The sequence below is a fragment of the Podarcis raffonei genome, chromosome 3, assembly GCF_027172205.1.
Source record: "Podarcis raffonei isolate rPodRaf1 chromosome 3, rPodRaf1.pri, whole genome shotgun sequence".
NCBI lineage: Eukaryota > Metazoa > Chordata > Lepidosauria > Squamata > Lacertidae > Podarcis > Podarcis raffonei.
The window spans coordinates 53,621,034-53,634,840 of NC_070604.1; the positions used below are offsets into that span (position 1 = coordinate 53,621,034).

A 13,807-nucleotide genomic window follows, 5' to 3' on the forward strand; every position below is an offset into this window, starting at 1 on the left:
ACTGCAGACAGGTAGGCATGGCTTTGGGGAGAGGTTCTATGGTTACTGTAAGGATGTGTAGCAAGCATTAATGCTCTTCCCCAGGGAGGCTCACCTGGCACCTTCATTAAATATCTTTAGGCGTCAGGTGGAAACATTCCTCTTTCCCCAAGTCTTTGGCTGATTAAATAATCTATGGCCTTTTAAACTGAAAGGGGTTATTGTTATTTCGTCATTACGTTATGTATTGTATTTTGTGTTTTCGTACTGTAAACCACCCTGTGATTTTCAGATGAAGGGCAGTATATAAATTTTAGTCATCATCCTCAAAATATTCCTGACATGAAGTAGCAGCTCTTAAACTGGAGCTGATAGATTTACATTTTCATAGATGACGGACTTGTCTTACTAGTCTGGATGTTTCTATCCGAATGACAATTACCGAGATTCGTGTTTAAATAGCTTGCAGATGCAGCCCACCTCAACAGCCTCTCAAAGCTCTTGATTTACTATGAGTACTGACTTAGGAAGGTCAAGTTTAGTTGGCTGTCTCAGCAGCCTAGAAAGACAAGATCACTTCAAACACAGAATTCAAACATGCAAGGTTAGCACTATAATAAAAAGGTTATTTAATCAATACAACCAACAGTCTTTCAGAATCACTAAGCACCACCGACAGCCCACTGGTCTGACCAGGCACTTCAGGCATTCATCAACTCCCAAAAGAGTGTGTTTATTTAGGTTTTTAAAATAAGCACTACTGGATTTTCTTTATTCTTACCCCTCTCTAAAGCTAGATTCGTGTAGGATGTGAGTCACATGAAAAGCTTTTATCAGGATAAGCTTTACATGTGCTTCACCACATTTAAATTCACATACAAAAAAAAATGTGTGCTCATCCATTCATGTGCAACATTAGCATGCCAATAGCACACCCTGATTGTTGGCATGCTAATATTACATGTGAATGGGGCAACATATCCTGCAAGTTCTTTAAGATATAGCAAGCATGGGAAGCTTACATGAGTAAGAGCTTTCACTGTGGTCAATTTCATGTATAAATCAGGTCTAAGATTAGCTACTACAGAGCTGACCAAATCAAAGAGATATGCCACTGGCTATGCCATCACTCACTACAGGGGGGAAAGCTACTACCATAGCAATTATTTCTTTGTGTACCTATCCAAGCAAAGCAACTGTTTTAGAAGCAATATTTCATAGCTGACAAAAGTGTGATATAACAATATTTGTTGCATGATACTTATTGAATCTGTAAAATATAAAGTGGGCAAACAACAATCATGAAAATGTACTAATTACTGAATGCATTCTACCAATTTGTTTAAGATTCATCTGCAGAAAGATTAAGAAGGATGCTGAAACAATCTATAAGAATGGGTAGAATGGATTTTAGCTATAGCAGTGCCTTGGTACCATGGTGATTGGCAAACTATAAATATGCATCACTGCTGGGTTTCTATGGAGTTTTAGCTGGCAACACGGCTAGAGGCCTCCTTCTACCAATAACATTCCCACACTAAAACTTTGCCACAGCTTTTTCTATTCAAGAACAAGTATTTTTTTCAAGGAGCCATTCTTGCAACATAGTATTTATTGATGTCTTTTTTCTAAATTATTTAACTGATACACCTCAAAACTTCATATACATAATAGGTGTGATTTGCTTAGACACAATGAGGTACACAGAGATATTCAGCGTCACAAAATTAAAATCAAAGCCATTTAACCTAGCGTGATTTAAGCTAAGTTTATTTTTACACAAGCTTTGCAGGTATTATGCAGCCTTCTATGTAGACATTTTTATAATCCTAAATAAGCACTTACCAAGGAAAAAGTTCCACTGAACTCTAACTTCTGAGAAGACGTTATAGGATTGAACTCTTAACGGTTTTTTTACACCTTTTTTAATGTATTAAAATCCCAAGAAAAAAGATGTCTTAATATTAAGTGTTCTAACACTCCAATAAATTTATCAAACTTACTTCTAAGGAAATTACCCCTCCAAGCATTTTAATTTAATTTATAAAAGACTCCATTCATTTGAAGGCCACTATACGCAGGTGGCGCTGTGGTCTAAACCACTGAGCCTACGGCTTGCCAATCGGAAAGGTCAGCGGTTCGAATCCCCACGACAGGGTGAGCTCCCGTTACTCAGTCCCAGTTCCTGCCAACCTAGCAGTTCAAAAGCACATCAAAGTGCAAGTAGATAAATAGGTACCGCTCCGGCAGGAAGGTGAACGTAAACGGCATTTCCATGCGCTGCTCTGGTTTCGCCAGAAGCGGCTTAGTCATGCTGGCCACATGATCTGGAAAAACTGTCTGCAGACAAACGTCAGCTCCCTCGGCCAGTAAAGCGAGATGAGCGCCGCAACCCCAGAGTCGTTCACGACTGGACTTAACTGTCAGGGGTTCTTTACCTTTTTATACTATACACACTTGCTTGGGAGTGAGTTTCTTCAACTCAATGGAACTTACTTCTAAGTAGACATGCATACAGGATTGTACTGTAAAAGTAACATTCCACAACCATTTGTTCCTTCCCCCATCTTAAGAGAAAAATAAACACATATGTAGTGTTTCTTCCCTCTCTGAATATCCTCAATATTTAGAATGTTTAAAGCTGTTTCAGAAATGTTGGTATCCCAGTAACTGACTCATGAAAATAAGTTTTTAAACCATATAAATTAGTGATGAGATATTAACATGGCAATCTGATAGCATCTACTCTGAAGTAAGCCTCATTGTTTTCATTTCCACTTTCTCCCAGGTAAGAATGAATAACCAACCAATATAACTGAAAGACCTGCCAGATGTTCGCAGGATTGCTCCCCTCTGTTTCTACTTATTTCTAGACAAAGTATGGCGGTAATGGGATCTTTATCTGAACAGAACCCTAGGTACAATCCAAGAACACATGAATACCAACACCTAAAAGCATTTCATATGGAAGAATGCATTTACTAAAGCATATCACATTGTAGTCTTTGAGAAGCCTCAAACAGCAAGAGCATCGTATGTTACCCAGGTTGCCCCCTTTTTTTTTACGGAAGACAGAACTCCTGTAACTTAGATGTAGAAGAGGAATTTCAATTACTTTTTCTATACAACTATTAAAGGCACAGGAGCTATGGTTGTGGCCAAGGGGGGCAGCTGCTCTCCCAAATCGATCAGTTAAAATACATAACTTACTGATGTTCCGGCTCCCTAGCATAAAGCCTGCTCCTCCAACATAAATCCTGGCTATGCCCATGACAGGAACCCTATCTTCTTTTTTATCTGGCCACCCTAGTTTTATGTAGTGACTGGGTAACAACCCTTTGCTTGATTCCAAATCCATTCTTCTTTTCCTGAAACCTTGTGCACATCCTCCCTCCCGCCCCCCAAGAACATTCAGGAATAAAGGAACAAGGAGAAATGAGCTTCTCTTATCTTCAGGTTCCCCTGTATCCCCTACCCCTCCCAAAACATCGCAAGAAAAACAGAGTGAGGAACCAGCAGCAAAGAGGGATCCTAAGAGAGTGGAAAAGTCTGCTTGTGGGCCTTGTCCTTTATTAGAAATGAATTCTACAGCTTCTCAATTGCAAGGACTGCTTGGAAAAGCAGGAGGACTGGAGACAGAACGAAGTAGCAAGAATAAAGACAAATCCCATTACTAGCTAGACCCAAATTCAGAGGAATCTCAACACACTATAACGGGGGAAGGCTTTCTGACCTAAATTCACCCTATCACTAGTTTTTAGTGGTCACTTCTACATTCTGGAAGTGCCTTCCCAAAAGCTGCATGATGTAAAGTCATTTGATGTAGCATAGAAGACTGGAATCAGCAGCAACATGTTTATTTTGACAGTACTTTTATAACTTGTTTCTCTGCTTGTTTTGAGTTTTTGGGGGTGGGGTTAAAAGTCTAAGTACTGTAAATAAAAATAAAATTTGAAACTGTGGTACACAAGTTAAATGTAATAGAAGCAACTACGTATGTAGCCAGCTCCATTGCTCCTATTCCACCAATACTGAATCAAAGGACATACAACCATTACACCCACGAGAGCCAAAACCACCAGCTTATAACTGTATTTATATCATAAATGTACCGGTAAACTACAATACAGGCAACAAAACTGTTTTAAGGTGCAATAAATTTTGCAAGCATTTTTATACACGGAAAGTTTTAAATAAATGCAAAAAGGTTTATTCAGATCTTTTGCATTCATTATTCTTTCCCAAACTGTATCCTTTATGGCAGCAATAACTAATTTAATTATAAGACACAACATAAGAGACTCTATGAATTTCAGACCATTACAGCTCAACATTTCAAATTTGTTAAACATATCTCAGTATGGATGTTTTGTGCAATAGTGCCTTAAAACTAATCAACAACATCTGACTTGCAAACAATCCCAATACCGTTACATTGTAACTATTTATCCTGGCCAATAGGCAAGCAGATGCTTCATGAAAAAACAGCCATTACAGAAGTGAGGTGATAAACTTCCAGGAAAGCTGCAGCGGCAAAGTTAATAAGCCTTCTGCACTGGTTTGGCATATTGACTAAGAGCCAGCAATGACCCAGGAATTTTCCCTGGGACTTCCCTGAAATCGACATGAACCCAAACATGACAAAATCAGAACCAGAGCAGGCCTCTTATCACTCTTGCAAGTAGGTGATTAAATCTTCCTCCCACCTCTCCACCCTCACCCACTGGCTCCCCCTTTTCCCCTCTCACAATCTCCCTTCTCATATCTCCTTCCCTGCCATCATGGTGCTTTTTCCACACCTACAAAAGGCATTGCAGCTTTCTCCTTCCCTTTTAAAACTGGAACAGGTATCCTGAATGCGGCCACCACACATTTCCTCCAAGTCTGAAAGACGGCTGCTTACCAAGAGGTGTTGTAGGGGCAGAGCAACAATGAGGTCAAGGCTCTGCGAGCACATCAGAGGGAGTGCTGGATTGATTCCACCAGTATGCCTGCACAGCCCTGACCTCCCACTACTAACCCAGTGACAGATAAACCAGTATCAGGAGGCTATCTTTGAGGTAATGCTTCACCAAGCTGGCCTCTCCAAGCTGAAAGAGGGAGGTGCATTAATAAAGCTAGAACAATGTATCTCCTGCATTGAAAGAGGAATTGTGCATCAAGAAAAGCCAAGTGTTAAAGTCTGTTGATACTATGCAAATTGAGCCAAAATGAAATATCATGCAGGTCTGCCACATTTATTATATTCTCCTAGACATTGAGAGGCAGAAAGATCTATTTTAAAAAATTGCACCTCCCACTGCTGGACTACTGAGAAGCTGGACAGGTGGCTAAATAAGATTTCATCAGGCCTTGCAACACACTTTTAAATATCTTTGAAGAATAAGGACAGGGAACTCACTTTATTTCAAATTTAGATACATTCCCAGGAGGCAGAATCCTGTCATCGTGCAGAATCATGGACTTATGTCAATGTCATGTGTAACACTCAACTCTGTAACCATGGCTAACAGCACTGCCGCAGCTGTGATAGGACAAATATGTAGTTTGGTGCTGCTATTCATTTGGTTGACCAAACACAATCCAGGAAAACAAGTGTGTTGAGCTGCTAATTCCTTCCATATAAATGGCCATAATGGGTAATGTTTGATAAAAATATTATCTTAAACAATTTAAGTTCTTTTTGTTTATTTACTCCAAAGAGATGGAGGAAGATGCTGTTAATTTCAGCCCGGCCAGTTGTAAGTATCACAGCTATTGCAGCTGCATCAAAGTAAAAGAAAAAAACACAAGTTTTAATAGATCATGCTAGCGCAATTTAAGGCTGCAATTCTAACCCCACAAGTTTAGGAATAAGTACTACACTTGAGTTGGGATTAGACAGTAAGTCTCATTTAATTCCATGGTACTGTTAGTCAGTTTAATTTTTTTTTATTGTTAGTGAGGGAAGGAAAGCACAACTCAAAATTTGTGATCACACCTGATCTCTTGATAACAAAGTCGGTGGACGGAGGTTGTCTAATCATATATTTTGCTTGAATCTTTGGCGTGTGTGGACCTGAGCAACACCTGGTGGGAAACTATTGAAAACCACATGCATGCGGCTTCTGAGCATTCAAAAGGACAAGTAGAATATAAAAATAGCAAAATAAATAACTGTCAATATATTAACGCAATATTTGCTGAAAAGCAGTAAAACTTTTTTGTGACTTTTTGTCTCAATATTGCTTTTTCTGGCCTAGTATTTTGATGCCTCTGAAATCTGCCCATGCTTCAGAACAAAATGTAGAGGTATTGGAACAAATATTGGTTCTCCCTCTCCCTACTGTTAATCCTAAAGTTGTGTTTCCCTTTTCCCTACTGCATAATAAATAGAAGGGTTCTCATCTCACAACTTGTGTTGGAAGACTACTGTGATTAACTTTGTCAATATCATAACTGAAACTGCAGGCTTGGTTCACTTACATTTATCCACATGGCTCCCACTGTAAAAGAAAACTACCAAGTTGAAAAGACAACACACACATAGCTATGTTGATCTATCAATGTATTACATGGGAATGTCTCTACCTACTGTGATTTTTGCTATCATTTCTATCAGTTAGCATGAAATTAATACTGAATGTCTGCAGAAGAGAGCTACTAAGTGTTGTGAATTAAGGATTTGTACACTCAATGAGACAAGCAGTCCAATCCCGTACATATTTACTCAGAAGCAAACGCTACTGTTTCATGGAGTTTATTCCAAGTAAGGGTAAATACACAGGACTGCAGACTTACCAGAAAGTGGGTTTTGTGCATCCAGATTTTTAAGCATTTGTACATACTGTAATCAAAATACCTGATTTGCCAAAGCAGAATAGTTACAAAAGGGCTTGATTTCTTTTTCATGGTGGAGACCATTGACACTATATTAACATAAAACCACTTTCAGTACTCAAGGGATTTTACATCATCAGCCTGTATATATAGCATTACAAAAATATAGATCAGAAATTTAAACATGGGAGTATACTTTGCTCTTTGTTTTCATACATTAACCAATCCTAGATACACATATATAGAATACCGTAATAATACTGAATAGACTTTTAGATCCAGAGGAGTTCCAAAAACTACCGAGTCAAAACATCTACAAAGCATCAGACTCCTCTCTTTCCAGATATACGCCTACACATGACAGTGCAGATTATTATTATCCAAACAGGTAATACCTGTGTCACATGAGATGTACTTGTAGGACAAGTAGTAAAAAGAATTTTTTCTCAAGCAAGTAATTTGTGCACTGACCACAAAAACCCTTTTATTCCGAGCAGCTAATATGAATTTGGGGAGCTCTCCCCCTCAAATGTGGATCAGCTAAAATCAAAGTATAATATTAAGACCTATTAATCCAACAAAGACCGTTTTCTTAGCTCTGTGACCAGGATACTATCTCAAGCTCCAAACATTCCCAGTGCCTCCGACCGAGAAAGAGGGAAATTTTGTTGCTTACTCAAATCAGGTCAAGCATTTAAATCCTAGGCTTTGAACGGCTGAGACTTGAGAGGATAGTTTTAGTCCTGCTTCAGGCAGAGAAAGCACGGCTTGGGCTGGACCCTACAAAACAAACGAGGGCAGAGCGCGGGGCGAACCCGGGTCCGTCTCTTCCTGGATCCCGTTCGACCCCGAGCCTCCTTCACACCCCAAAGGCACGAGGAGCGGAAGGAGGGCTTCGCCAGCGCGGGACAAAGTTTGTTCCCGCCCTCAGCCGCCTCTAGCGGGCGGGGTTGGGGCTCGAGAAATAAAACCCGCCGCCGTCGCTGTGACAGCAATCGCGGAAAGCGGCGGGGCTTCAAAGTTCAGCCGACCTCGCCGGCGCCTCCTGGCAATCTGCGCTTCCTCGGCTCCCGCCCGGCCGCCTCCCCCCCTCTTTCCCCGACCCCCCCCCGCCCTTCTCGAAGGAGCTCGGTTCCCTCTTACCCGTCCTTGCGCCGCGCTTTGAAGACGTGCCCGTAGGTGCCTCTGCCGACTTTGCACCCCTCGTACTCGAACAGATCCTCCACCCGCTCGCGCTCGGCCGCCAGCTTGGATTTGAACTCGTAGTCCATGTCTCTCACCCATGGAAGGGGCGGCCGCAGGGAGGGCGGGATGAGGCGGCGGGACCAGCGGCCGCGCGAGCGTCAGGGGCACGAAGCCACCGCACTGGGCACCATTTCCTTGTTTTGGGTTTTTTTTTGGGGGGGGGGGAGTCCGCTCCGCCGCCACCCGCTTCAACTAGGGCTTCCAATAGTTAGGGCCGCAAGGGATTCTGGGCTTGGTAGTATCGGAGGAAGCGCGAGCTCGAAGGCGTCTGGGGAAGGTTGAGGAAGCGGAGACTACAGTTCCCGGCGTCGCTTGCAGCACCGAAGCCTGTGTGCGCCTGCGCATTGCAAACCGCTCCCCGGTTATTGCTGAGCGGGTGGTGGGAAGTTGCTGACTCTTCACGTTGCCGGGCAGTGGCGGGAGAGTCAGACGGTTGCTTAGAAGGGAGACGGCGGAGTCTCTCTTTGCTTCATTTGTCCGCCTGCAGAACAATGAGTCGCAGTCACACTCTTAAGCGGCGGGGCGGGGAACGGGGTACGGCCGAGGTCGGTCGATTGAGGGTCTCGCGCTGGAGCTTGTTTATCTCCTGAGCTGTCATTCAGGTTGTAGCCCCGCCCATCGCTCTTACATTCGTCACCGTTGGTTAGACTTCGTCCCGCCTTTTCGCCCTTCATCATTGAGCCCGCCCAAACGCCGAATCTGAAACGCTGGCCTTTTTGTCAATCAATTGAAAGGCGGAGCCACAAGTCTGAGAGTTGAGGGAGAAAGGCTGCCGCTTGGGCCGATCTCCGCGTCGTCGTCGTCCCCCCGCAGCTCTTCACAAGCCTTCGCGTTTCTCGCCCTTCCCCCCTTCGCTAGCATATTGACAATGGCTCTGCTCACGCGCCTCTCGCTGGCTCCCACTCCCGCCTCCTCCGGCTCGCTCGCTTGACATTGCGCAGCGCTGTTTTCCCGGAGCGTCTCATGTTCTATGAACGGAGCAGCGGCAGAGCACCGGCAAAGCTCTTCTGCCCTCAGATTAATAATTAAAAGAAAAGGCAGCAGGTGCACGTTCCCAGGCGCTAGAGCTGGAAGACGCTGCCCCACAGGCAACACGTACAATATGCCTCACCGACCAGGGGCTACCTTGGATAGAGCAGTTTTCAAGCTGGCGTTGAGTTTAATGTCTCTTGAACATGAAGCCTAGAGACTTCGAAAGTTGACGTAGAGGAACACTTTGCTTACAAAGATAAAATTGATTTGGCACCTATTGGTTTGCCTCCACCTCTTCCTAATGTATTTCAGGTAACCATCAGCATTCAAAAGGCATTGTTAAATGACTCATACAGTTTACTTTACATGCAGGTCTGCGCTTGCTCTGCAAGGTCTTTCTCTTCTTCAGATAATGTGAACTTACAGGTGTCCAGACTACCATATCACAAAAACTGTGTTTTCCCTTTCATATCATTTATACCTTAAAAACAAGTCATGCCAGGCAAATCTCATTTCTTTTTTTTTAAATGGAGTTACAATCTTGGTGAATCAGGGGAATGCTGTGGACACAGTGTATCTTGATTTCAGTAAGGCTTTGTACAAATACACACACACAGTGATATTCTTGCGAGGAAGCTGGTAAAATGTGGCTTGAATGAAGTAACTGGCTGACTGACCGAACCCAAAAGTACTCATTAATGGTTTCTTCTCATTCTGGGTTAAAAATGACAAGCGGAGTTCTGTCCTGGGCCCATTGTTGTTCAATGTCTTTATCAATAACTTGGACAAAGGAATTGAGGGGATGTTAGTCATGTTAGTCCACCTACCAATGCTACTTCTGTACCCTGTGAATTAAGTTTCAGCTTCTTGTACAGCATCCAGTCCTTCACAACAATGAACAGTTCACTATTTCAACTACCTCCCTTGGTTCAGCTGAAAATGAGAGACAGGGTTGGGTGTCATCAACATACTGATTATTCTGTATCTGAAATATCCATATAACCTCCCGCAGTAGCTTCATTAAGGTGTTAAATAGGGTGAAGGATAAGAAAGAGCATTGTGGAACCTCTAATAACAAGTGGAGCCCTGCTAGATCAAACCATAAACAAATAGTTTACCACACTGTTCTCACATTAGCCAAGCAGATGCCTATGGGAAGCCCACAAACACAATGCAAGCACAATAGCATTTTCCACATTTGTGTTTCCCAGCAACTGTTATTCAGTCACATATCACCTCCAATATTAGAGGCAGCATACATCTATAATGACTGGCAGCCTTGATAGCCTTATCCTCCAATAGTTTGTCTTATTCTTTTTATGTTTGTGCAAGTTGGTGGCCAATTTTAAATCTTGTGGGATAAAATTCAATAGTTTATGTGCTGTGTAGATGACTTTGGGTTCTAATATTATGGGAAGGGGAGAAAGCCTCTCTATCCACTTTATCCACACCATGCATAATTTTATGCACTGTTTCTAACCTAAAAAGCCCCAGATGTTGTAACCTTTCCTTATATGGGAAATGGTCCTGCCTTTCTATAATTTTGGTTGCCTTTTCCAACACCTTTTCCAGCTCTAAGATAGTATTTTTTATGTATGACAACCAGAAATGTTCGTACTATAATCTGGTCACACCATCAATTTATATAACACTGTTATGATTGGCAGTTTTATTTTCAGTCCCTTTCCTAAGGGACTTTATCAAAAGCTTTTTGATAAATGGCCATGTTTATGTTATCTGGTGATGAAGAAGAAGAGGAGTTTGGATTTGATATCCCACTTTATCACTACCCGAAGGAGTCTCAAAGCGGTTAACATTCTCCTTTCCCTTCCTCCCCCACAACAAACACTATGTGAGGTGAGTGGGGCTGAGAGACTTCAGAGAAGTGTGGCTGGCCCAAGGTCACCCAGCAGCTGCATGTGGAGGAGCGGAGACGCGAACCTGGTTCCCCAGATTACGAATCTATCGCTCTTAACCAATACACCACACTGTCTCTCGATCACCCCTAGTCATATGCTTATGGACACTCTGAACTCTAAAAGGTTAGTTATATATGACTTAAATTTGCAGGAGCCATACCGATTTTGCTTCAGCCAAATTTGGTCTTTTATGCTTGGTAATTCTAATTTTAATAATAGTTTTCATTACAGGTTGGTTACTTGAAAACTAATTTCCTATATATTTTCTGGATCCCTTTTTAAAAGTTGGTTATATATTGACCACTTTCTGGTCCTCAGGTATGCAGGCTGATCTCACATATGTTACTTTTTTTTGTTAGAAGATCAGTTATTTAAATTTAAGTTTTTAAAGGGCTCTCAAGTAGATGCTACCTCCTGGATGTGATGTCTTCATTTTTAGTTTGTCATCAAGGCCTAGAACATCAATTTTGTCACCACCATTTGCCTCTTCAGACTCAGTTCAGCCACAGGGATCAGCACTACAGCTTCTCTGCAATCTCCTTTTCCTCCTTTAGTACACCTTTGACTCATTTGTCATGCAAAGGACCAAACATCTCTCCAGCTATTCTGCTGGTTCTAACATGTTTTTTAAATGTATTGTTGTTGGTTTTTTAAAAAAAATTGCAATATGAAATGTTCTCTTGTTGTCTGCTTGCATTTATTTTGCCGAGGTTTCTGTACCTTTTTGTTCTCCTCATTTGGATAAGACATTTTATAAAGGAAGGCTTATTTTCTATCGTGACTGGAGCATTCGTTTACCCAATTGAAGTCACCCATTACAGTGGTACCTCAGGTTACATACGCTTCAGGTTAAAGACTCTGCTAACCCAGAAATAGTGCTTCAGGTTAAGAACTTTGCTTCAGGATGAGAACAGAAATTGTGCTCCAGCAGCACGGCAGCAGCAGGAAGCCCCATTACCTAAAGTGGTGCTTCAGGTTAAGAACAGTTTCAGGTTAAGTATGGACCTCCGGAACGAATTAAGTACTTAACCTGAGGTACCACTGTACATTTTCTCCTTTGGATGCCTCCTTGGTTTCTGTCTCCATCTCAAGAGCACACTGAGCATTTTGGTCAGGGGGTAATAGCATGTAAAAGGTAAAGGGACTCCTGACCATTAGGTCCAGTCGTAGCCAACTCTGGGGTTGTGGCGCTCATCTCGCTTTATTGGCCGAGGAAGCCGGCGTACAGCTTCTGGGTCATGTGGCCAGCATGACTAAGCCACTTCTGGCAAACCAGAGCAGCACACGGAAACGCCATTTACCTTCCCGCCGGAGCGGTACCTATTTATCTACTTGCACTTTGACGTGCTTTTGAACTGCTACGTGGGCAGGACCTGGGACCGAGCAACAGGAGTTCACCCCGTCGCCGGGATTCGAACCACTGACCTTCTGATCGGCACATCCTAGGCTCTGTGATTTAACCCACAGCGCCACCCACGTCCCACGCGCCACCCGTGTCCCAGTGATAGCATGTACTCAGTACTAAATTTATATTGATGCCTTGGTATTGCCACCCACAGCAATTTTGTGGAGGAGTCTACCCCTTTTATAAGTTTTTGCCTGCTGGACTCTGTGTCCTTTGGCATGCAGAGCAACACCACCTCCAATACACCCTCCTACTGACCTTCCCGTAGTTTACATCAAGAGATAGCTGTTTTGCACTAGTTCTCCCACTGCACAGGTTCTCTCCATCTGGTTTCAACTAGGCCCACTATATCAATGCTTTCCTTTAAAACCAAGCAGAAATTGTGTGATATTCTGTACAATACACTGGCTAGTCCCTTGCTGGCTTTCTACCGGCATACCTGTTGTTGTTGTTTATTCAGCTAAAATCCAGTGTTGAATGTAAAAACATTACAGGGAAGGGCACTGTTGTACTGTATTGCTTAACAATATTTACCAAGGGTGAAGCTATGAAATGCAAGTTGTTCAAGTTTTTGATCTTTTGCAGATCTCAGCACCAATGCTCCTGAACTTTTTACTTGGATATAATCAAAGCATGATACAGTATTAATACCAGCCTACATGATGGTTGGGCACACAACTACAGAGGAATGATCTTGAAATACTGTATAATCTCTTTGGGAAACTAATTCAGCCACCAGTTTCCATGTAAATATGAACACAGGGCTGTCCCTAGGGGAAGTGCAGCACCTGGGGCAAATTACACTGTGTGACCCCCATCTTCATCTCCCCCTGCCTACAAAAGAGGGAAGCAGAGGAGGGGAAATGCTAAAGCCCAGTGTTTGTCATAGCTTACTCACACTGTGATGAACGAACCATGGTCTTCCATTAGATCTGAAGTAGGCATTAACATTGAGGTATGAAATCAGAGCCTTACTGAGTAAAATTAATAAGAGTTTCAGTAGGTTTCTTGTACACACGTCTACTTTTAATTCCCATTGATACATTTTCACTTCTGACCTCAATACATCTTTTTACTTTTTTTGTTTTTCCCTCTCACATACAAAACATGTTAAGCTTTTCCTGAGGTACTTTTATCCTCCACTAATTCATCATAGGATAGCAATCTTAATTTAGAAAACAAATACTGCACTATGACCCACAATTCTGCTGTCTTCTGCTTTCAGATCAGAAGTAACCATTTGTTCACACTTTTCCCAGGGAAATCTTGTGTGCTCTGTCACAATTTCCCCTGAATTAAAAAATATTTTCTCAGATGCAAAAGCCTCCCTATAAGCTTGTGTTGTTTGCCTGCCCCTTACACATACACTGTTCAGATGTGGAAGTAGCTTAATTTTAGATAAATTAATTCACACAGTCTCATTTGGGGAAATACAATAGCTCAAGGCAGTGGATTAATTGCCATTGTG

At 42.3% G+C, this 13,807-nt stretch overlaps 2 protein-coding genes across 6 annotated transcripts in view; both read right to left on the reverse strand.

The window, feature by feature from the left end:
• The window catches only part of CDK19 (cyclin dependent kinase 19), a 73,920-nt gene extending 63,156 nt beyond the window's left edge, over positions 1-10,764 (reverse strand). For 2 of the 5 annotated variants that reach the window (XM_053381680.1, XM_053381677.1), the window contains exon 1: positions 9,843-10,762. Coding sequence is in view for 2 of the 5 variants with exons in the window: in XM_053381676.1 (XP_053237651.1) it covers positions 7,942-8,069 (128 nt within the window). In the remaining 3 variants the exon portion in view is untranslated. Of the gene's footprint in view, positions 1-7,941 lie in introns of all 5 variants that reach the window. The other 3 variants (XM_053381676.1, XM_053381675.1, XM_053381681.1) reach the window with 3 other exon arrangements.
• The window catches only part of LOC128410440 (uncharacterized), a 150,559-nt gene that overhangs the window by 112,612 nt on the left and 24,140 nt on the right, over positions 1-13,807 (reverse strand). The gene's annotated exons all lie outside the window — the stretch shown is intronic.